This window comes from Crocuta crocuta, unplaced genomic scaffold (genome assembly GCF_008692635.1).
Source record: "Crocuta crocuta isolate KB4526 unplaced genomic scaffold, BGI_CrCroc_1.0 scaffold190, whole genome shotgun sequence".
Classification (NCBI taxonomy): Eukaryota; Metazoa; Chordata; class Mammalia; order Carnivora; family Hyaenidae; genus Crocuta; species Crocuta crocuta.
Window position 1 is genome coordinate 3,940,888 of NW_027527955.1, and position 25,671 is coordinate 3,966,558.

The window sequence follows — 25,671 nt, forward strand, 5'->3', positions numbered from 1 at the left end:
CCTAAGGTGACTTTAAAGCGAGGATAGGCAGGTAAATAAATTGATGAATTACAGCCAAAATAGCAAGGTTATTAAATAAAAAGCTTTCTGTGGAGGGACTGCCAAAATTTTCCCAATTGGAGGATGTTTCTTGACCCTGAAGTTTTAATCCATATGCTGATAATGGCTGTGCTTATGAGTCTATAACCTCAGAAGAATAGCCATAATAGCATATATTGTTTCCTTTTTGTCGAGAATGTATTTTCTGTAAATCCCCATTTTGCCATCTTGATTCCTGGAGCACTTTTGTTCAGTTCACAGGCCATTTGCAGTTTTCCCAGTTTTCAATTTCATATTACTCATTTATTTCATCAGGATTAAATATTTTCCATGAAAATTTTCTAAGATGTGATTCAGTCATCAATTTTTCAGTCTGTATTAGATTTTACTGATTATGGGGCCCGCCCTTGACAGTTTTTTTTAATTCATTATTAATTGGACAAAAGGCCAAAGTGAGACTTTTCCATCAGCTCTTTGAGGATTTCTTTATTGTCCAAGGCTGGACTATTGCAGTTGTCCCCTAACTTTTTTTGTTTGTTTTTTTTTTTACCTACTCTGCAAAAAATAATTTAATAAAACTATATACCACCCAATATTGTATGTCAACCATACTTCAATATATTAAAAAAAAAAAACTATTCACCGCCCTGTACATGTTTAAGTTTGCATCTAAAATTTTTCTTAAGTTCAAATATTTTTAAAAGATATAATACTCAGTATGTTCTAAATATTGATAGTTTATTTTTTTATTTTTTTAAATGTTTTATTTATTTTTGAGAGAGAGATAGAGACAGCGTGAGTAGGGGAGGGTCAGAGAGAGAGGGAGACACAGAATCTGAAGACAAGCTCCAGGCTCTGAGCTAGCTGTCAGCACAGAGCCCAACGTGGGGCTCGAACCCACGAACTGTGAGATCATGACCAGAGCTGAAGTCCGACGCTTAACCGACTGAGCCACCCAGGCACCCCTAAATATTGATAGTTTAAAATAAAATTGTTATGTCACAGTTCCATGAGAGGGAGATACATGCTACATGACTTCCAAAGGCCAAAGAAGCCATAAGACTGAGGAAAAAGCCCAACAAGTCCAGCTTGATGAGAAATGGTTTATTAAGGAGACTTAAGTGAGTGTCTTGGGCAGCTGCAAGAGGAGTAGATCTCCTGCAACCCCACATCTCTTTAAGACCTGCTTTTGTAGCCATGGAGGCTGGGGGTACATGGCGAGGGACCACCCAGGAGGAGAACGTTTAAGAATAGATGTGTGTGTCATACATACCCCTATATCCGGGGCAGATCAAGAATGTGATGCCCCTGAGAGTAGACTGAAGGGTGTGGTTAGACAAAAAGAAGGAATGTGGGTGTGCATGAAGTTTCTGGTCACAGAATGGTCATCTTGGAGGTTTTCTCCAAGATGGTTAGTCTGGTTCACACAATCCCTTTCCAGATATATTCAGTAGGATCAAATATATCCATTAGAATAGTGATTTGATTTGTCATCACCCATTTTAAGTCTTTTATCAGATGGACGTTGTATGTAATTCTTCTTTATCTTTGAATTCGTATTTCCATTTGATTCCCTCCCCCAAAATTTACCTAATCTAAAATATCTTATTCTTTTTTTAATGTTTATTTAATTTTGAGAGAGAGAGATTGGGGCAGAGAGAGAGAGAGACGGAATCTGAATCAGGCTCCAGGCTCTGAGCTGTGAACCAAGAGCCCAACATGGGGATCAAACCCACACACCATGAGATCATGACCTGAGCTGAAGTCTAATGCTCAACCAACTGAGCCACCCAGGCTCCCCATAAAATATCTTATTCTTGAAAGTCTTTTATTGATTACTATATTATACTAATCTGTAAAAAAGCATATACACTTATGAATTAAAGTTTTCATTTTTTTAATTCCTAAAACTATAAAATTTTTAGTATTAAACACTTTTATTCAGGAAAAATTATTATTATAAATAACATCAGCTTACAATAATACAAAAACATAAATATAATGTAAACTTTGAAAAATAATTATTAAATGAAAGAATTAAAATGCTATTGGAAATTCTTCTCTTAATGAGATGAATGGTTAATATATCCATGTATGACTATTGCTAGAACAATACAGGTACTCCTAGCTTTCCTTTTTGTAGATATGTTGAAAAACCTTGTTCACATAAATCTGTAGGATGTGTTGAAGCTTTATGATAACAATATTATAATTTTTTGTGCCACTTCTAAGTTGTATATGAAAAATCACTGAGTGATCTAAAATCAACAATTATTTTCAATTATCTCTGCACTGTCAGCTCAATTAGATCCAACTTCAATCTTTGTAAAAAATTGAGAAGCCATCTGAGTTGCAAAAGGTTTTTTTTAATCTAGTCATTATAAACCTACACTTTTCAACATCCCCGTTAATATTTAGAATTATCCCTTATTTGGGGTTCCTACCTCCTCAACAGATCTTATTACCCCAGACAATACACCGTAAAGAGTCCCCCTCCCCAACTTTTTTTTTCTTTTTTTCAATAGAAAGCGCAATGGGAAAGACATGAGAAAGAGAGGCTGTACTTCTGTCATGGGTTCAGTCTTGCCTAGATAAATTTTAAGAAGTTGAGGATCTGGACTTTTATTCTGTTAAATTATGTGTACCTGACTTATCTCTCAGAAAGTTATTGCATTGCTCATTTGGAAAAGGCTCTTCCATTGTGCTTCTGTTTCAGTCCTTCATGCACATATAATTATTTATTATATCTTGTACTTCTCCATGCCTTCAGTGAGGAAATAGCGTCACCAAGACACCGTGGTGGGAACAAGGAGGAGAGAGTGGCAAACGTCTAGCTGTCTTTGCCATTCCCTACAATCCTCAATGTACCACAACAGCAGTTATCAGCCAGAGCTTGCACAGGGTCATTTTAGAACCCAGGCTTTTTCCATATTGTGGTTTGCCTTTCCTTCTAGGCCTTAGAATTCTCTCCATTCATCTGGCCGATTGGAAAAGAACACATACCATCACGTATAAATGTAAACCTGAAACTGCTTTTGAACTATTCCATCCTGAATATGTTTGTTACATCCCAAATCATTGGACATTTATGTGGAATTATTAAAATAATGAGGACTTGTAACTTTACATTTTATTAGACCCCTTTAATTAAACTGTTTAAGGTCCAAGTGCAAGTCGCTTAGATATGACAAGCTCACAAACACTGAAAAGGGCCTGTCGATCCAGCCTTCTGCAACATTTTCATCAATTCTTAACAGAAATTATAACCTGCAGCAAAACTCAGATTTTTCATATTCAAAAAGTATTTGTAATGCTTGTTCTAACATGTGTGCAGTGATTTTGAGATCAGCAAAGATATCACTAAACAAGTACTTTTTGGGTTGCAAAATGTTTGCCGCCTTAAACAGGGAAAAAGAATATAAAACTGATTTGACAGCCCCAGACATGTTTCTGACAACATATACGTGTCTGATTCACATGAGTGCACAGCAACCCTAGTTTTCTTCAACAGGATCATCAAATAATCTGTGTTAAGCACACATCTGGGCCAAGTGGTTTACAAGGGGTCTCTATTACATTTGTTCTATATTGCTTCCTGAGTGTTCCAATTCATAAGTGAGGGGGGCAGACCTCAGGGAATGAGGCCAGCATGGAGTCTTTCTCCCTTCACTTCTTTTGGGCAGTTGGCTCAGAGTACTTCAGCGGTCTACTTATAATCACAAAGTTCCATAAGATCTGGGATCAAGATGCTTTAATATTCTTGTTTATGATGTACATGATGTCATAAAAATTATGTTTATTCAATTTTCAGAAAGCAAAACTGAATTGGGGCGCTTGATTTGATTTCCTAGTAAAATAAATAATTTGGAGATGCAGGCAGGGACACATCAGATGCTCTCGGAAGGTTGACTTAAGAAAGAAAACAAAAGTCACAAACCTCAAACATAGATAAAAGTACATACAGGTATAGAAAAATATGTTAGGTTTTAATGAAAAAATGAGCTTAAAGAGTTACTATTGAAGGTCCTGAAACTTATAGAACATTGTGTAACCAGTAAAGGTATACATAAAATAGTCAGTTGTATAGTTTCAAGTCATATATCAGACCTGGGCTTGAGGCCCAGGTCCTTATAGAAACATGCCATGAACTCAATTTTAATTGACTATAAGTGATAATATCTAACATTTCTGAAATACATACAGATTGATTAAACTCCTCATCGCTTGCCTGAAGTAATATCCTACCTGGTCTCACGACCTTCCACCGCAGCCTCCACGGACTGAGCGGCAGGGGAGGGAAGATCTCACTAGGGTCCCCTCCGCCACTGTTGGGAGGCTTTCCCCGTTGCCCATGAGTGGAGGAGGGTAAGGAAGAGTGTGCTACAGTCTAAGGATGCCTCTGGCCATCACAAAACTTACCCGAGTGCTAGTGTTAAATCTCAACGGTTCAGTGTCTTTTACATTTTATTTTCCATCCTGTCTGTATGAAGTTAATTACAAAAAATTTTCCACTTACCAGATGCTCAAGAAGGGTGCCAACTGATATTCCGTGACACACCTCAGTATACATTTTGTTTAAGTGAGAGATGTTAGTTTTTTTTTTTTTTTAATGTTTATTTATTTTTGAGAGACAGAGACAGAGCGTGAGCAAGGGAGGGGCGGAGAGAGAGGGAGGCACAGAATCCTAGGCAGGCTCCAGGCTCTGAGCTGTCAGCACAGAGCCCTATGCGAGGCTCGAACCCACGTACCGTGAGATCATGACCTGAGCCGAAGTTGGACGCTAAACCAACTGAGCGACCCAGGCGCCCCGAGAGATGTTAGGTTTAAAAGTCAAAATACTGTATCCTAAAGACCTTGCCTAACCCCTCTAGAGTGAGGGACTCCTTTCTGTGGGCGGCATGGTCTGTCAGGATGAGGCATAGCTGAGTCTACAGTTTCCCAAGGATGAAAATTAGACCACCACAGAAGAGAAACCCTTTGTTCTATTTAGTTTTTCCTGCTCTTGAATCCAAAGTCTGGAGAGACATCTGATAGGCTCCACTGTTAAGATAGTAAACATGAGAAGTCTGAAGGCCAAACTAGAAAGCTTTTTCCAGTTCACCCAAGGAGTCGGAAATGCACACACTTTGTAAGATTTCTCTGTAGCTCTCCCTGTATGTATTATCTCTGTCCATTTCTCTTAGTGATTTATTCAGTGGACCAATGTGTATGGAGCACATATGCACCAGGCACTGTGTGTTGAGCAGTAAATAAGACACACAGCGTCCTGTTCTTAATAGAACTTTCACGTTACTGGGGGGAGGACAGGAAAAAATGAATAAATCAGAAAAGAAGTGCCATGCACAGAATTAAAATAAAGTGCTGTAATAGAAGTGACAGTGGAGATTAGTATGTGTGGTCCTACATTGGATGCCAGGAAAGGCACGGCACAAGAGGGGATATAAAAATTTTTCAATAAAATATTTTAGGAGAGCTTCAATCCATATGCAATCTTCAAGGAAATGAGAGGGGAAAGCAGGAGGTGGTTTGCTATTAAAACTCTAGGCTCTCTAGGGTTTCCCTTGCAGGGAATTATGACCAGTTCTGAGCATCATCTTTTATCAGCCCATCATTAAGGATTTCAAAAGCTTTAGTATAACATAGGTTACTGTAAAGTAATTAGGAAGTGCTTTTTTTTATATAGTTGTATTTCTATAAATAATTTTCCTTCCTACAGCCGCTTTGGTGCAAGCCATACACTTATTCAGATGATACTGTCCTTGCTCAAAATAGCTTTGGACCTTTGGGTCTGTCATTTGGAATTTGCTCCCTGAGCTCTTTACTAGCTATTAGCAAAATAACTTTAAGTTTTAGTCTCTCTCCTTTTACTCCTTGCCTCCAGGCTTTAGGGAGCTCCTCTGATTGTCTCAGTTTCCTTTTTTCTTGCTTCTGGGGGTCCCTGCTGACTGTTACAGTCCCAGCCTGGAGCAAAGAAAGTAGTGGTGGTGGGAGAACGGATTGAGTTCGTCTGTCTGTCCGGATCCAGCAGGAGAGAAAAACCACATAGCAACTTAAATAGGGAAAGTGTAATGTGAATAATTATAATCTAAACTATCACAGGAGATCCGAGTAACAAGGGAGTGCTTAGTAAGAAATAAAAAGAGCTCTAAAAAAATATAAGAATAGCATTGGAAAGGAGCGGCCCTTACACTGGGGAAGGCAGGCCTGTAGCTCCCTGGGGGGTGCAGAAGTCACTCTGGTGCTCTGCTGGGGTACGCGCTGGAGCTCTGTCCTCTAGAACTTTCCAGGAATCCACCCTCTAGGGAGCTGGTGAACTCTTCAGGGGAGAGGTTCTCAACAGAGGCAACGCTGCTGCAAAACTGCCTGGGGCAGGGGGGAGGTACTGGAAAAATCTGCCAGTCACTGGGTCCCAGTGACGTCACACCCTGCAGGAGCCTGGCACCGGAGAAGCCCCAGTTCTGCAGGAAGCTGCTGGGTGAGCACACCAGCCCCCAGAAGGAAAACCCCTTCCTCCCACCTGTAGGGTCTCTTCAGTGCCCTTTCCTGACAGAGCTTCACCGCATGCATGCCAGTTGACAAAGCAAAAATAAAGGGTGCAGATTCATTGTCATGGAACAAGCAATTAAGGCTGAGTTTGGAGCTGGAAGACACTCAAGTGATAGCCAGCAAAGTTGGTGAGACCGTCTCACAGAGAGCACTGAAGGAGTCCGGCTAACTCCTGTGTGTTTGTGGATGGCCTGCCTGCTGTAAGTGAAATAATGGAAAGGAATACTTGATGAAATTATTCACTGCATCATTCCCAAAGAGAAAAATAAGTTAAAAATATGAGTGTGTATGTGTGTGTGTGTCTGTCTGTCCATCTGCCTCTTTGTCTCCATCCTCGTGGCCTAATGGTTTTCGTAAAGGGGCACAACACAGCTTTCATGAAAAGAGCTCTCCTTTTTTATGAGATTATACGCATTGCACTGTTTTGGGTTTTCAAGCGGCCTTAATAGTTTTAGTTTTTAGTGAAACAATGGTTATGTGGAAGATAGTTTTTGTTGTTTCGGCTGTTTTACTTGTCCTGAAATTTTTCCTACTTGACACAAAAGTTATCAATCTTGTATCAGTAATTTTCCATTAAAAAAAGTTATACTGGTCTATGAGATTCAAATCTGGAGAGCATTGCACCCACCTATGAATGTATTAACATAAATTGTGGCAAGTCACTATAACCCTTTTGTGAAATGTATAGTTTTACATTTAGAAACCAAAACACAGTTGTCACTTTATGCTCAACAATAAGGACATACGAACTTATAACGGAGCGTAGATAATAGCCCAGGGCATGTACTTAAGATTCATTGTCTCTGCTTAAACTAACCAGTAATAAATAGTATTATTATCACTGTTTTTCAGATGATGAAAATCAGATGGAGTTAAAAACATTTTCCAATGTCCTCTAACTGCTGTATAACAGAGCCAAGATTTGAATAGGAGTCTGACTAACTCCAAAATGTTTCAGGATTTAAATAGATGTCTGACTGCTTCCAAGAACTTTTTAGCATCCAGAGAAAGACAAAACTGAATTAAGAAGTTAGAAAAAAGTGGAATTTTCAAAAAATAAAAGACCAAAATATCATATATTTTTTCCCCAGGAGAAAGGAAATGTGAAAAGGGAATTCATAATTTGTTTTTAAAGCTTAAGGAATATCATGCATGTAGAATTCAACTAGTTTTGGTTTCACCAGAGCAAATTTAAGTGTAGTAGGTTGTACAGAGTATAATAGTGCAAACAGAAATGTATTTTGTATTGTTAATATGCACTGATGTATCGGGAGAGAATGCGTTTGTTGAAGATTTGCCTATAGTGGCTTTATCAAATATGGACTTACCTGTGTCACGTAACAGGAAGTGCAGGTGTGGTGGTTACTGAGATTGTTTTGGTAACGCAACATTAGGGCTGACCTTACTGCCATTTCCTTGGCCTTGCTTTCCTGGCTACACAATTGCTGCTACAGTCTGCCATTACATCGCCATTCAAGAAAGAAAGAAAAGAAGAGTGCTCCGGCTACATCTAATTCATTTTATCAGCTTTTCTGAAACATCCCCAACTGACTTTGGTTTTGTTCTCATTAGACAGCTCTGGGTCAAAAGTCCTCACCCCTAGTTTTGAGGGAATTTGCAAAAGTAAGAAATAACTTTGCCATGATGGGTCAGCCAGATTGGCCCCGGGACCAAATTCAGGCCATCCCTGTTGTCATAAATAAAGTTTTATTGGAACACAGCCACATCCATTCATTTGTACATTGCTTATGACTGGTTTCACTCTGTGACGGCAAAGCTGAGTGGTTGTGACAGGGACCACATGGCCTTTAAAGTTTAAAAATACTTGCTGTTTGTCTTTTTGCGAAAAATGCTTGCTACCCCTACCTTAACCGATCGTGACCCATTGCCTGATGTTGACCACATGGACACTGAGGCTAACGGGACATTAAGCAAGAAAGAGGGAAGGAAAGGAATATTGGAAAAGAACCAACAGAATACGTCAAGTTACCTTGTCCAACTAATTACATACAAGACCGAAAACTATAATATATATCTGTTTTAAGTCACAAGGTCACTTGGAATATGTAATTTCTCTGCTGCTCATTCCTTCATGAGCCAACTAAGAAAATTCAGAAAGGTGGAAATTTTGTACATACTATGTACAGAATCAGATGATTGACAGCATTGTGATATATCATGAATTCAGGAAGACGATCCCTAATTTACTGACTTTTATATAGCACTGTCTAAGATATTGTCAGATTAAGTCTTAGACACACATTTTATTGATCGATGCTTCCCTTTCAACTGTTTATTTTAGGTTCTTGCATACACTGAAGGACTTCATGGAAAATGGATGTTCAGCGAGATACGAGCTGTATTTTCAAGACGTTATCTTCTACAAAACACTGCTTTGGAAGTATTTATGGCAAACCGAAGTAAGGCCCCTTCGATATTTTGAAAGGAAATGTGCTCATGTTTGGATGTTATTTATTTACATAGTATGATACGCTCTTCATCTTTCGCTGCTGTGTTTCTCTCTTTGATACACCCTCCCTAAAATCAAAAGAAAGATTAATATGTTTGAAAACGTTAACCCTAGATTTTTCCTGGATAAAGTTATACAGAAAGCTGATTTTCCATGAAGATTCATTACCTTGACAAATAAATCATGAGAGGCACTTGAAAATGATTTCTGAAATTGATGGTTAGTTCTCCTGTGGTTTTCTAACTTGTGTTTTTTCTCCTTACCACAGCCTCAGTTATGTTCAATTTCCCCGACCAAGCAACAGTAAAAAAAGTTGTCTATAGCTTACCTCGGGTTGGCGTAGGTACGAGCTATGGTTTGCCACAAGCCAGGTAATTATATCATATTATACACTGTGTATGGTTCGTTAACGTATTTTAATCTCAGTATGACAAAAATATGAATAAGGTTATACCATTATAATTATTTTGAGAACCAAGGCATTTTCTTTCTCTGCAAGTCATTTGTAGGCAAACAGGTTGTGAAAACAGCTTTTATAACAATGAAAGAATAGTTAGTGTGTAAGTTTTATTTAACACCTATATAAGTGAGGAAGTAAAGTCGATTGTATGTCATAGTTAGCACATCATTAGGACACTTTTGCCTAAGATCTTACAAAAAACATACCAAAGCCTCATGATGTTTGTGATTATTGGTCTGTGATTGCATATAAATTGTTTGTATAAATGTTACGTATAGATGCTTCTTCGTGAAAGTAATAAAACTCTTAGAATTTGTTGAGATTAATAGTCATGAATGATGGTGTGGTGTTAACAGTTTCCTAAATGTTTCATCTTGGTATTTTGAGATCTTATTTTATTGAAAGATACTAGTCTAAGAGAAAACACAGTCAGTAATTATGTGGATCACTAATATCAGTCAGTCAGTTTTTGGCTCTGTGTAACTGAATACCTGTCTAAAAGTGGCCTAAACAATAGAATGCTTTGCTGTTTGAGTCTTATTTTATCTAAGGCCTGGAGTGAAGGAGTTGCCAGTACTGGCCCCGAGGTTCAGTGATGTCAGGACCCTCTGTTGGCCACCTGGTCACAAAATAACCACTAGTGTTTCAGACAGCACAGCTACACACACTGCATTAAAATGGGGAAAACACACAACGGGTTTCTCCTCGAGCCTCTGAATTTTAGGAAAGAATATGTTTGACAGAAGCTTCCCACAGTCCTTATCTCAGGTCCCTGTGGCCTGAATTGGCTCACTTTCCTGTCCTTTAAACAATTACTGCCAAAGTGGAGTGAGTTTATTGGCTTAGGCCACTCATCCTCTGAGTAAAACTCAAAGGTAAACTGTACATCTGAACTCCTTGCCACCTCCTTCTTGGACAAAATAGGTCCCTGCTGGCAAGAGAGAAAGATACTGGCTTTGGACAAACAGTAGTGTCTTCCACATCAGTCACTCTGTCCATGGGAATTATTGCAGAGCCCAGCACGGATGGGCAGGAAACCTAAGCTTTGTCTATCTTCTCTTAAATATGCTACAGACATTTAAAAGACAGGGACTGTGTCTTATGTATCTTTTAATCTATAGCACTTAGCACAGAGCCTAATTGCTGAAGTGCTTTTTAGGTGCTACTCAGCTGGAATTACCTTGATTTACACAGCATCAGCTCTTGTATTAAGTTCACAGTGTAAGACCAATTCACTGACATGTATGTACAAGCTCAGGATATTTGCTCGAATGACAGGATTAAATTAAGACATTAGTGTATAATGAAGAAATACTTATGTAGAATACAGGTCAAAGGAAAAATGCATTTAATCTATCAAAAAAAAGAAAATGAGGTTAGTTTTGCAAGACTTGTTCTTACTGAATCGAAGCTGACTCATGTAATCACTGCTTCCTTTCCCAGGTGCTTATAAACCGTTTGTTTAATCGTCAATTCAAGGATTTTTCCAGGAATTGACATTAAGAACTGACAAATAGGTCTCTTTCCTTTTTAAAAATGATCTTCTGCCTCCTGACATATTTCTCAATGATCATGATTCTTCAGAGATTACCAGTAGGGGTTTCTCAATGATGTGTGTAATTTCTGTCAGTACACTTGGACTTGCCTGGACCTGGGTTCATTTAAAACAACCGGAAGCTCTTTACTCTCTCCCTTACCTATTATGAGTATTATTTCCCCTTTAACCACATTCGATCTCCCTTTGACTTTTGGAAGATCACCCTTCTTGTTAGCAAAACTGGAAACAAAATAGATGTTTAATTGTTTTGGTTTTGCTGTTGCTTCAGAAAGCCATTACATCTTATAGCCCTCTTTTCTGGCCCTTTGTTTCCTGCCTCCCTCCCCCCACCCCCAACAGCTCAAGTCATTCTTAGTTTCCTAATAATATTCCAGAAGTCCAGTTTTATGTATTTCCTGTGAGATACAGCCTTGGAAGCAGCAGATGGAAGGTAGGAAGAACACTGAATCTAGGCTTGGACCTGCCGCTTGCTGGGGATAACAGTCACAGAGCCTGATAGACTTAGGGGGAACTTAGGTGAAAGAATGAATAACACTAGGCAAGAGGAATGACACTCTCATCTGCTGTAAAATGGAGTTTCAAAACATCTTTGAAAAGAGATGTTTTATGAATGTCTTGAGATCATAAGGTGGAGGCATTTTGTAAACTGTAAACACACATACACACTGTACACATATATGGAACATGTACACATACAGATATAGATATGTAGGTAAGTGGGTAGGAGGGTAAATAAACAGATGCATCTATACTCGTAAACATATGTGATATGTAAGGTCCTGCTGTATTTAGAGAATTGTCAAAGAGAAAGGATGATTTCTGGCTCCTGTAAGTGGAAGCCTTCCAGATGACAGTATTTTGATAGAATCACTAAGGGCTTTATTCTCTGTTTTGTTTTCTTGACATTGGGTCTTATCAGTTTAAGCAGAGTTTATGAAACTCTAGGGAACTTACTCCACACTAAACCTACAAAATTTATAAACAACCAAAAAATTTTATGTGGGTGACCTTGTGGCTCAGTCAGTTAAGTGTCCCACTTCAGCTCAGGTCATGATCTCACGGTTCATGAGTTCAAGCCCTGAATCAGGCTCTGTGTTGACAGCTCAGAGCCTGGAGCCTGACACCCTCTCTTTCTGCCCTTCTCCTGCTCACACTCTGTCTCCCTCTCTCTCTCAAAAATAAATATAATAAAAACATTTAAAAAATCTTTATCAAATGCAAAGGTAGGTATACTGCTAGAATAATGGACTTATCATATCATGTAAGCCACTAGTTGGGCAAGCCCACCAAAGAGATAACATTACAAATCAGATTGTTGCTTTGTCCTTTTAGAATGAAAGGAATATATCCATTAAGCTAGCATAGCCTAATGAATGTCTCTTTAATTAATTAATATCCAAAGCTATCATTTACTGAGAACATCCCATGTGCCAGGGACTGTACTTTGTGTTTTAGTTTATAAACATTATATGCCTTCTTTATTATTTTTTTTTTTGGCTTATAAACAACAGAATTCTTGAAATTCTGTGAGGCTGGAAGTCTGAGATCAAAATGCCAGCAAATTTGGTATCTGCCTAGAACCCATTTCCTGGTTCATAGATGGCCATCTGGCTGTATCTTCACATGCCAAAAGGGAGCTCTCTGTCCTTACATTTTTTTTAATGCTTATTTTTTTTTTGTAAGAACGAGAAAGTATGAGTGGTAGAGGGGCAGAGAGAGGGAGAGAAACCTGAGCAGGCTCTGTACCACAGTGCAGAGCCTGATTCAAGGCTTGATCCCACAGTTTGTGACCTGAGCTAAACTGTGGCTTGAGCCAAAACTGAAATTCAGAGGCTTAACCAAGTAAGCCTACCCAGGCACCCTCTTTACCCTTAATTCTTAAAAGAACCACATTCCTAAAACAATGAGATTATTATACCATTTTACAGATAGGGAAATTTTGATTTAGGTAAGTTTATTATCTTGTGCAAGATCATAGCTCACACTCTTCATTTCTATCCTGTATCATCTGTCAAGGTTTCCCACATTGGTCATAAGAGCAATACTGTCACCCCTGCATAATGATGGAAAAATACCGGCAAAAACTTGCTCATATTCTGGATTCAGTGCTGATTACCATTGTTTGGTCAATGCATTTGTCTATTCAGATAGTACAATCAATTAACTTTGGATTTAATTAGATCATATACTTACTAAGGATACACCAGGTTGTATCCATAAGGTTTGTGATTTTAAATGGTTATCATTTATTATAGTACTTAATAGTTTTTATCTCAGAGGGCAATTTTGTCTTCATATTATCTGATTCTAAAAGCATCCTACTACAGCCCAAACATGTACCAGCTATCTTCATTCTAATATTTAAATTTGTTAGGGATATTTGGAACAGCCCTATTGATGTACGGTTTCCCATTTTTCTTCTTCATATGGTTGAATTATTTAATTTAACATCACATATCTTTTCAGCCATTTTTTTCTTATAGGGTGACCAATAATTCAAATCCTTTAGTATGTACTTATTGAGATCTTACCATAATCTAAGTATTGCTGAAGGCAAAGCATATAACAGTAAGTAAAACAGGGTTTCTGCCCTCAATGAGTTTACAGTGGAAAAGACGAAGCAGTAAACAGGAAAAGCTGATCATTTCCCTAGACCTGCTGATAATTGGCTTTTCTCAATTCTTTTCCCAAACCCACATTTTCCTTCACTATTACGAACTCTAAGAATGACATGATAACTTTTCCCCATGATTCGCATTATTTGTACATAGCAGGATTTGTGTGATTTTTGGTTTGGGGATATTTTTGACGGTCAGAATTATTTCCAGCTGAGCAATTTTCTTCTTAAATTGTTTGGGTTCAAAATGTCAGCAAAGGCATTCAGCATGTTATGATATACATTGTAGAATTTTAGTAGACTTACCTGAGCATGCTTCAGGTAAGAATTTTAGTCAGAATAGCAAGAATATGATTACAATAGTCAGATCATACAAATTAGACCAAGCATATGATTATAATAGCAGCATGATCAAAATCTGATGAAGCAAAGTTTATTAATTCTTTGATAATTCAGAGACTATGTTAGCATGTTGCCATGACAAAGTCAGGATCAGGGATAAAGTTTATTACTTAAAATAATTGTGTGAGTAGAAGCATAGCTGGGGAATTTTGACTGTTGATACCAGTATGGATCAAAATCTGGAAACACTGTAAAAATCATATTATAAGTTAATTGAAAAATGTCCTGACTTAGAGAATTGAAGTATGAAATCTATATGCTATTTACCATTGCCATGAAGTGTATCATTGGAGTCATATAATTCCTCTGGAGTCAGTAGGAGTCACATATATGTTACTAGGAAAGTTTTTTAAAAAATTAATATCTTAGGGGCGCCTGGGTGGCTCAGTTGGTTAAGCATTCGACTTCAGCTCAGGTCATGACCTCACAGTTTGTGGGTTTGAGCCCCGCATCAGGCTCTGTGCTGACAGCTCGGAGCCTGGAGCCTGCTTTGGATTCTGTATCTCTTCCCCTTTCTGCCCCTCCCCCACTCATGCTCTGTCTGTCTTTAAAAAAAAATGAATAAACATTAAAAATTATTTTTAAAGTTAATATTTTAAACATTGAATTACACCTAATTCTTAGAATTCATAATTCAGATTTGAATTTGAGGTACCAAGTTCCTTTCCATCCTTCTTCTTCCCTCCTTTTCCTCAATAATATCTATTTTAGCTCTTACTATGTACAAGACAGTGCCTGTTAAGATTCTATGCACAAAGAAATATTTGACAATAGTGCCTGAAACAAAAATGGTCTTAAGTCCACAGTTCCCAAACTGAGCATCAGGGGACCCTGGGATGTCACAGTGAACTCACAGGCTGCTGCAGGGCATTTAAGGAGAAACAACAACGTCTTTCAGATACCGCACAAACTCTGAGCTGAAGTTAGTTCTACATTTCAACGTTAGATAGCACTGTGTTCTTTTGCATGACATCTTAGCTTTGTGGAACTAGTGTTTGGGAGTTGCTATGATTAAAAAAAAAACAAAACAAAACAGAGCTGCATGAAACTCAGTGTGGAACAGGAGATGTAGGCGGTGGTGGCAGATACGACAAGACTGTGCTGCGCCCACAGTGCGCTCATCCCTTTACTAAGTGATTGTAGTTATTCAAGAATGAAGTAAAAATACTACGTTTCTTTCAATTTATGAGTATTATATTTTCCAACAGCTACTTAATTGTTAAGATTTAAGTATTTATTATTCAGATCTAAACACTTAATAAACATGACTATTAGGTATTTCTCCTCACCTAGGGACAACGTGAAAAAGTCCGTGACGCACCAAGGGTAGCATGAATTGAAAACGTTTAGGAACCTTTGTCTTAGGTGACTGATCATTTTAGGAACTCAGTAGCTTTAGCAGACTTTTACAAATGCGGGTCACTTTCATTCTCTTTTACATAAACATGATGAACCTCAAAAAGTTCATAATTTAACACGGATTGTCCTGGTTTTACTCCCTTGAGCTATTCCTGTGTCCCTTCTTCTGAATTCATGTTTTCAAAGTTCCCAGCTTGTTTTTTTACATCCGGTGTAGGTAGAGGCTGTACTCCATGCGCACTCTGTGGAGACCTGCCTCACTATAACACAACTGTCTCAATGTATAAAGTTCAGTGGCAGCCATTATTATAGGAGGTTTAAATCAAATGCTTGTAAGCTGGCACCTGACTGCCTACCTGCGTAGCTCGTTAGCATGCGGTAGATTTGCTAATTGTTTAAAAGCTACTTTTGCTTATCTTGAGCGTAGTTTTACCTTTCTTGTTCGTGTTGACTTGTAAAATAACCCATTTGCAGCCATATTATATGAAGAGGTGCTTTCATATTGGTTTATCCTGAATAACTAAATGTATCATTTCTATGGTAGGATTTTCAAAGATGGCTAATATCTGCAATTAAAACGTATTTTTCACCTACCTAAGGATAAACCATTCTTATTTTAAGTGGATTGATATCAAACCAATGTATTAGTTAATATCGATTTTTAAAAGGCATGAGTTAAAAGAGACTATGTTTGTTATGGTTGCTTAATTGCTAGGAGGATATCACTGGCCACTCCTCGACAGCNATTTTAAACATTGAATTACACCTAATTCTTAGAATTCATAATTCAGATTTGAATTTGAGGTACCAAGTTCCTTTCCATCCTTCTTCTTCCCTCCTTTTCCTCAATAATATCTATTTTAGCTCTTACTATGTACAAGACAGTGCCTGTTAAGATTCTATGCACAAAGAAATATTTGACAATAGTGCCTGAAACAAAAATGGTCTTAAGTCCACAGTTCCCAAACTGAGCATCAGGGGACCCTGGGATGTCACAGTGAACTCACAGGCTGCTGCAGGGCATTTAAGGAGAAACAACAACGTCTTTCAGATACCGCACAAACTCTGAGCTGAAGTTAGTTCTACATTTCAACGTTAGATAGCACTGTGTTCTTTTGCATGACATCTTAGCTTTGTGGAACTAGTGTTTGGGAGTTGCTATGATTAAAAAAAAAAAAACAAAACAGAGCTACATGAAACTCAGTGTGGAACAGGAGATGTAGGCGGTGGTGGCAGATACGACAAGACTGTGCTGCGCCCACAGTGCGCTCATCCCTTTACTAAGTGATTGTAGTTATTCAAGAATGAAGTAAAAATACTACGTTTCTTTCAATTTACGAGTATTATATTTTCCAACAGCTACTTAATTGTTAAGATTTAAGTATTTATTATTCAGATCTAAACACTTAATAAACATGACTATTAGGTATTTCTCCTCACCTAGGGACAACGTGAAAAAGTCCGTGACGCACCAAGGGTAGCATGAATTGAAAACGTTTAGGAACCTTTGTCTTAGGTGACTGATCATTTTAGGAACTCAGTAGCTGTGGCAGACTTTTACAAATGCGGGTCACTTTCATTCTCTTTTACATAAACATGATGAACCTCAAAAAGTTCATAATTTAACACGGATTGTCCTGGTTTTACTCCCTTGAGCTATTCCTGTGTCCCTTCTTCTGAATTCATGTTTTCAAAGTTCCCAGCTTGTTTTTTTACATCCGGTGTAGGTAGAGGCTGTACTCCATGCGCACTCTGTGGAGACCTGCCTCACTATAACACAACTGTCTCAATGTATAAAGTTCAGTGGCAGCCATTATTATAGGAGGTTTAAATCAAATGCTTGTAAGCTGGCACCTGACTGCCTACCTGCGTAGCTCGTTAGCATGCGGTAGATTTGCTAATTGTTTAAAAGCTACTTTTGCTTATCTTGAGCGTAGTTTTACCTTTCTTGTTCGTGTTGACTTGTAAAATAACCCATTTGCAGCCATATTATATGAAGAGGTGCTTTCATATTGGTTTATCCTGAATAACTAAATGTATCATTTCTATGGTAGGATTTTCAAAGATGGCTAATATCTGCAATTAAAACGTATTTTTCACCTACCTAAGGATAAACCATTCTTATTTTAAGTGGATTGATATCAAACCAATGTATTAGTTAATATCGATTTTTAAAAGGCATGAGTTAAAAGAGACTATGTTTGTTATGGTTGCTTAATTGCTAGGAGGATATCACTGGCCACTCCTCGACAGCTTTACAAATCTTCCAACATGACTCAGCGCTGGCAAAGAAGGGAAATTTCCAATTTCGAATATTTGATGTTTCTTAATACCATAGCAGGTAAGACGTCTCATTCTTTAATTTCACAATATGTTTGTGTTCATCAAAATCATTGGTAATATGACTTGATGGAATACATTTTTTTTCTTGGAACTCAAATACAGCGTGAGGATAAATGTGGAAGCACTCACATTCGATGTTATCAGAAATGGTACAAGCTGGTACTGAGGTTTTAGATGCATTTCTTGTCGAAGAGCCTTTTTCTTGCTCTCCTTTTGCCATTTCCTTTGCTGACAGCTTTGTCTGAAGGTTTATTAGAGTCAACAAACCATTGCCAGAAAGTGTCTGGAAATAATAATGGGGAAATGTAATTTCCCTACTTTGTCATTCTCGGCAATAGCAGCTCGACAGGAGAATTAACAACAGGATTCTGCCTAGTGCAATGTCACCTGGATTATGGCATGATTGGGTTACAGGATCTTTTTTTCTTAAAATCTTCGAATAAAAATATAAAATCAGATTGCATTTCTAAATGATGAGTAACTGCAGTCAACCTCAGCAGTACCATGCCTGCAAATTAAAAGAAGGTCGTGGCTTTGTTTTCCTGTTAAATCACTGGCTGTCAGTGGTTAAACATGTTTATGAGGTTTAAGTACCTCTTCTTTTTTTCCTAACTTAAGTTCCATAAGCCCTTATTCCTGTTGAATTACACAAAATTTACCTCTATACATCAGGCTCTACAAAAACTTTTTGGAATCGGATGAATTGAAGTAACTACGTAAATACATATGTTCCGGCTTGGTTCTTATTCTATTATGAATGAAGACTTAGAACCGTGAATTTGGAGACATGTTCTCTGAATCATTGCTCAAAAGGATATCTGTGGAATATTAGTCTTTTTAGATCAATCACATATGTGTGAATATGGATACTATAGGGATATACATAATGAATACGGGTGATACAGATACATATTAGATAGGCAAGAGAACAAAATTTGTGAACAAAAAGGGATAAAAAAGTTGTTGGAAATGTTTTCACATTTTAATCACTTAATACATATTGTAATGTGAATGCCTTTGCGAATAGGATACCGGAAGTACAACCAAGGGACTTATTACGTAAATTGAAGTTTATTATGTGTTGTATACACACACCTCCATCATATACATGTATCTTCATGACACATTCATGATGTCTTCTGTATATATAATATATATGTCAGTATACATGATGCTTATGTCTTTAAAGAAACCTATTTGCTCCCTTGAAGATACAAGAAACGGGTTATACTGTTTAATTGGCACATATCACGTACCTGCACAGATAGAGTGAACTTAAGTATCTGAAGTATAAAAAACTTCATTAGCATATTAAGTTAACAGCATGATGTAGCAGAAAGAAGCTTCAGTGCCAAAGAGAAGAAGGATAGAACCTGAACCTGAGATGTGCCACCTTTGTCCTGGAGCATATTTGGAATTTCAAGTCGTAACCCTACCGCGGACTTTACTCTTTCAGTAACCATATTTAATCTGTATCTCTGTTGTAACAAGTGATATGTTTGGCCTTATACCATCTCATTTTATTCTATTTTTAAAATGTTTTTTATTCTTTAGTTTTTCTTTGGGCTAATAAATGTTTGCTCACTTTGTTAGTAAATGTAGGCATCCTGTTGTTAATTCTCCTAGAGATACGTTTAAATTTTTAAAAGCCCTCTAAAATATGTTTCTCTTATTTTTGAGCTCAAATATGAATCATCAGTTTTAATTACTCCCGTATAAGAACTTTTAAGTCAATTTACATCTCATCCATTGCTTTTTTTTGTCAATACCACTTACTACCCAGAATCTGTATTCTTATGGAACTCATATTTTTGCCGTTCCTATATTTTGCTTTTATGAAGGATTTCAAACTCTACTAAAATTTTCTTCTTGTTAATGCAGTGTATTATTTTCAGCTACATGAATCTTTACCTGATTTTTAGGATAATGTTTGTTCTCTTTACATTTTTCTGCAGTATTTTTCCATATTCCTTGTGTTAGGCTTTTCCGTTATCTATACTTGAGGGATTTATCAAGATTCATTGTCTACCAGATGGCATAGATGATGATAAGACTTTTTTCCTTGGCTGTGCTAACTATTTGGAGCTACTGTATATAAAACCAGAAGACAGGGTGATATATCTCACTCACAGCTCAGTTTCCAGTCGAGCTGGCATTCACATTAAACTGTTCTGCCATTCTAAGGTGGGATTCTTGCTGTCTTTCTGGATGGAATGTGGCCTACCTCATTGTTTTAAAGGACTCTTCTAGTCTCCATCCCTTCCCGCTACATTTTACTGATGTCAGATACACTTCCCACAATATGGTACAGTACCACCTATAACCACCTCCCACTCCATGCCTGTTGCTTTCTGGGAGTTTCTTTCTCTGTCAAGCTCTGGAAAGATTGGGGTCTGGATAGGATAACATTGTGTTCCCTTCTGTAAGCTGCACCTGAGCAATATAGACACTGGTTGCTGTTGGGTTTATTTTGTTTTTGTTTTTGTTTTTGTTTCTGGTTGGGACAATCCTTGGGTTTCTGAGCCAGAGCATGCAGATCCTAAGGGATGTTTCGGTGTCGTTCTACTCTCTTTTGAATCACTGGGGTCTGTTTTATTTGATGACATAAAGAATGTATAGGCCACTGGCTTTTTAAAAAAGAATTTATTGGGCTTTTCCTTTATAATGATTATATCTAAGCACTGAAGCCCGTCTGTTGTAGATGGTGGGATAAAATGAGGTATAAAATTGGGTCTAGGAGCTCAGAGCACTTACAACTGGATGGGCAAAGAAATATACATAAATAAGAGAGCATTTTAAGACAGCTGATGTTAAGTGCTGAATAAGTGCTGTAAATAATGAATGCTGCAAGAGCTAAGCAGAGTAGAGGCATTTTAAATATGTGTTTGTCTGGGGAGGAAAAAAAGAGCAGAGCTTTACAAAAATTTCTGCCGATTGGACATGTGATATCTTCAGTGTACAGGAGTATCATATCTTGGCTGGAGCAGAGAATAATAAGCAATACTATTGGAGCTATCGGTAAGAGTCAGATTTTAAAGGGCTTGATCTTAAAGCCTTAAGAGATCAGTACGGTTTTTGAGTAGAAGGGGACACAATATGGAGTTTTAGGAAAATGAAACTGATAACTATGTACAGCCTGATTCAGAAATGAGATAGTCTACAGCTAGGGAAAGCTGTTGATAGAGGAGATTACAGGTCTACTAGCTATGAAGTCAGTTTGTTCAGTTACTGAACACACACTCTGGTGCTGACACTGTGGAGGAAACTAAAGTATGGGTTCTGCCTTTGACGAGATCATAGTGTAGTCAGCAAAACACATATGCATACCAGCAATTCTAGGAAAAAGTGATAATTATTAGAATGGGAGAATATGCAAAGCCATTTGGAGTCACAGAACTAGAAGGCATTACTTATAACTAAGAGATCAGGAAAAGCTTTTCAGAGATAACACTTAAATGGGAAATTATAATAAAAATTATAAGAATTCACTAGAAAATGAACTAGAAAAAAGAAGACGTAGAGTGAAGAGTTGGCTTAGAAGATTTAGGTAGGCAGTAGAGATGACAGCAGGTATGGCAAAAAAGAGAAAGGGGGTGGGGAGAGAGAGAAGGAGAGAATGACTCCATATACAGCGTCATTGTACAAAAAGTAGAAATCACTGTGATGTGCTCTAGTTTGGTGGTTGGCAGTGTCACTTGGAGACTTGTTAGAGGTGTCTATTCTCAGATGACTCCTCAAACCTTCTGAATCTGAGGCCCTGGGCGTGAGGCCCAGGAATCTGCATTTCAGTAAGCCTTCTAGGTTGTTCTGATGCATATACAGTTCGAGCGCCATTGCTCTAGCCATTTAAGATCTAATTATCAGAACAATATTTGCATGTAAAAACATTTAGAATATATGAGAAGACATGCAGTTACATGCCATTAATGGTCACAAAAGTTTACAGAAATGGGAGATGAGGATGAGATCTTCTATTCAAGGGAAGCCTCATAGAAAAGGTGGACTTTGAATTAGCTCTAGTCTAGCACTAGGACTGGGATTATCACCTCTGATGTAGAACCTGGTACTATTTTCAGCTAAGTCTCAGATCCAGAGAAACCCATTTTAGAGACAGAGGTTTGCTTGCAGGACATTTACTGGCAAGTACCTTTGGGATCACGTCTGTAAGGGAGTGAAGAAAGTGGAACTCAAAGCCCAAGGCAGTGCAGAAAAGGCCTCCAGGAGCTAGGAGTCCAGAGGTGTCTTGCACTGAGGCAAGGGGGCCAGGCCTTCAATGCCTCGTCCACACTGCTGTCACTGGATGCAGACTCCCTGGAAGGAGACAGGACCTTGGGTGAGAGGGCTTTCTGACACTGGCAACTCCTGGAGAGGGACTTGGCCGAGCGCCACCACCACACGGTCAACACCAGCCACACGGCCACCACGTGTGGTTCTCAGAATCACCTGGCAGGCTTACTAAAACAAGGATCATTGGGCCCCATCCCCGGAGCTTCTGACTCAGTAGCTTGAAAGTGGGCCTCAAGAATTTCCATTTTTAACAAGTCTCCAGGCGATGCTGATGGCCGTTGGTGTAGGGTCCACACTTTGGGAACCGCTGTGCTACATCTTTATTCTTTAAAAGATACACCTCTTAAAGAGGGCTGCCTGGGTGGCTCAGGCATTTAAGCATCTGACTCTTGATCTCGGCTCAGGTCTCAGTTTGATCTCCCGGTTGGTGAATTCAAGACTGTCATCAGCCTCCATACTGATGATGTGGAGCCTGCCTGGGATTCTCTCTCTCCCTCTCTCTCTGCTAATGCTCTTCTGCTTGCTATCTCTGTCTCTCTCAAAATAAATAAACTTAAATCAAATAAATAAAAGATACACCTGAAGATAATTGTATAAATCCTCCATGGCACTCATATCTTCTATAGCAATGTCTATATCATATATGTTGGCATTTATGCTAATTTGTCCTTAGCATTTTATGTCTATATTTCATCTTTCTAATGAGATTATTAAATTGGTACAGAAAAAAAAAACAAGTTTTCCTAAATAAATACCCATCAAATTGAACTGATTTATAATTAGGCTTTGCAAGTGTTTTTGCTTAATTGTGTCATCTGTTATGTGAATTTACTAGAATTGCTGGGTGAGAGATTCTTTAAATTTCCTGGATTAAAGAGAAGATTTACAAGGTACCTGAGTGGCTCAGTGGGTGACTCTTGATCTGGCTCTGGATCTCAGCTCAGGTTGTGAACTCACAGGTTTGTGAGTTTGAGCCCTGCATCAGGCTCTACGCTGACAGTATAGAGCCTGCTTGAGATTCTCTCCCTCCCTCTCCCTCTCTCTCTCTTTCTCTGCCTCTCTCTCCACCTCTCTCTCTCTCTCTCAAAATCTCTCTCAAAAAATGAAAAATAAAGTAGAAAAGGTACACGTTGGGAATGTGGAAAGAAGAAACACTCTTTCTTGGATTCACATTTTTAAAAATATAGGCTAATGTGACTTAGTAAATTTTCATTTTCTGTAAGAAAGCACTTTGGTTCCTCAGACTCAACATTTTTTCTCCAAAATATTATTTTAACATGACATATAAAATACATTTATACCCCATTTCTTGTTCTTCATATTTTGAGGTCTGTCATACTTGGCCAATTTTGCTTTTCTCCTTTCAAGATGCTTTTAAAAATAAGATTCTGTATAAAGCATACAGCAACAGTGTCTTAGTATGAATGCATTATTAGTTTTTTTTATATCCTCATGTGATACACATATGTATACATAATTGCATATAAATAAACACAAGTTTTCTTCTATATAGGTGAGTTTTGTAAAGATACTTTAAATAATAAGTTTATCAAAAATTCAGAAAACATTCTTAGAAGATAACTAGAAGCCCAAAAATCTTTTCATGGCCTTTAGTTTGTTCTACTTATAAATTTAATAAATACTCATTATGGAAAATTGGAAATATAAATTAATAAACTCATAAGCCTAGCGGTATACATCACAGTTAACAATTTTGGTGGCTTTTCTCTTTTTTCTTTTTCCCTGTAGCCTGTCTCATTGGGAACCAGCCAAGCATGCAGGTTTAGAGTCTTTTTTATTTTTTATTTCATTAAATATTCTTGGGAAGACCTGACTTTTAAAACTGCATGGAAGTCCAGCTCAGGACGCTGGTATAATTTATGTAACTATTTTTGGAACACATGGTTTTGTTTTGTTTTGTTTTGTTTTGTTTTTTTCCAAGAACATTAAGTTTTGGAAGATTTATGTAGAAGACTTTTTTTTCTTTTCCTTTTTTTTTAAATGTAGAAGAATTTTAATAATGCTTAGAGTTCAAATAAAATATGGTTTCAACCTTTAATTCCTGGAGTTGACCCAATTTCTGTTTATTGTGTTCTGGAAGATACAATCTATGCCTCATTTTATACCTTATTAGATCCTACCATGAACAAGATGTTAAAACCTGGCATTCTTGTGTATAAGAAAATAGCATAGCCATTGCTAACATGGCTTTGTGTAAATGATTCGTTAGGTCTGAGAATTTTTCTAAAGGGTTTCAAGTTGTGTTTCATATGATCAGCTAATGAATTCAGCACAACTTCCCCAACCCCAACCTTTTTCTCCTGTTTAGCATTTTCCACTTTTTTACTCTGTGATGTACAAGCCCTCCCTGGTTAATTATGTATATATTTAGCTACTGCATGTGTTGGGCTTATTATTGTCATCTAATTAGATGTAACTTGAACTGCTTGCTTCTAGAAAAATCATTAAAAATTCTTTCCTAATGACCTAGAGATGACAAAATGTCTGTAAAGTGTGAAGAAGCAGACAAGCACAGGAACATCGCTCTTAAAGAGTGTTAATCCAGATGCTGCAATCATCTAATTAAACAATATTTTGCTGTCATTAACATTTTCACCAAGGAATTGCAGTTATAATTTCTTTGTCAGCTGTCTCTAGATCACTTTACCTTCAAAACTAAAGTGCCATATAAAAACATTAAATTGGATGGTTTAATTAAAAAGTTTTTTTCTTTAAATGAAGAAACATATCCAGTGTTTCTGAGATCTCATTTACGGTGCTTCACTTTTATTGTTTGAGTAGATTAGTGTCATAGGCTTGCAATATTTAATATTCATTTTCTAAGATAAAACGTTATAAGCATAGTTAGTAAAAAAAAAAAAAAAAATCAACACTTAACCACTGCTGGAAAAGAAAAGAACCCTACCAATTACAGCACATGGTTACTTACTAAATTTCAATTATCCTTAAAAAAAAACCCCAGAACATAAAAAACAAAAAACAGAACAGTAGATAACTAGTTTCCTCCAAGTGCCAGAACCTAACAGGCATTACTTTGGAAATATTTCACTTTTATTTTTTACTTTAATAAATAGTCACTTTTGTTTGTTTCACTAAGGCGTTTAGTAAAATAATTAAGTAACAATGCTAATTCATGAATGTAAAATCCCAAAGTACCATTTAATTATTCTTTTTCATCCATATTATTTTTAGTAACATTGTGTATTTTTTATTCAAATAAAAATATATGTTGTCTCTCCATATTACAAGGTATTTATGTGAAAATTTTTATTTAGAGGTTTGACTGTAAACTGTGTTAAGTACATTTATTACAAAACTTTTTGTATTTATTAGAATTTAAATGGTGCTCTCAGCTTTAGCAATTTAAAAATTGCTAGATTTTCCTGAGAATTAATTTTGAAAGAACCTTCCAAAGATCATTAAAAGTGAATTACAGACAATGTTGGACACAGCAATTCCATAAGCTGTGACTCACGGCATCCATCAACCTTGTGTGTGTTTTTTTTTAAGATAATGCTCTCTTTCTTTGTATTTTTTCCAGAAATATCATGACATCATTTCCTATATTA

The 25,671-nt window shown here is 37.4% G+C and overlaps 1 protein-coding gene across 1 annotated transcript in view; it reads left to right on the top strand.

Annotated features, from left to right (window-relative positions):
- NBEA (neurobeachin) overlaps positions 1 to 25,671 on the top strand; it is a 685,485-nt gene that overhangs the window by 553,868 nt on the left and 105,946 nt on the right. The window contains exons 41-43 of the mRNA XM_077752635.1: positions 8,888 to 9,005; positions 9,324 to 9,426; positions 17,677 to 17,792. Of these exons, the coding sequence (XP_077608761.1) occupies positions 8,888 to 9,005; positions 9,324 to 9,426; positions 17,677 to 17,792 (337 nt within the window). The remainder of the gene's footprint in view (positions 1 to 8,887; positions 9,006 to 9,323; positions 9,427 to 17,676; positions 17,793 to 25,671) is intronic.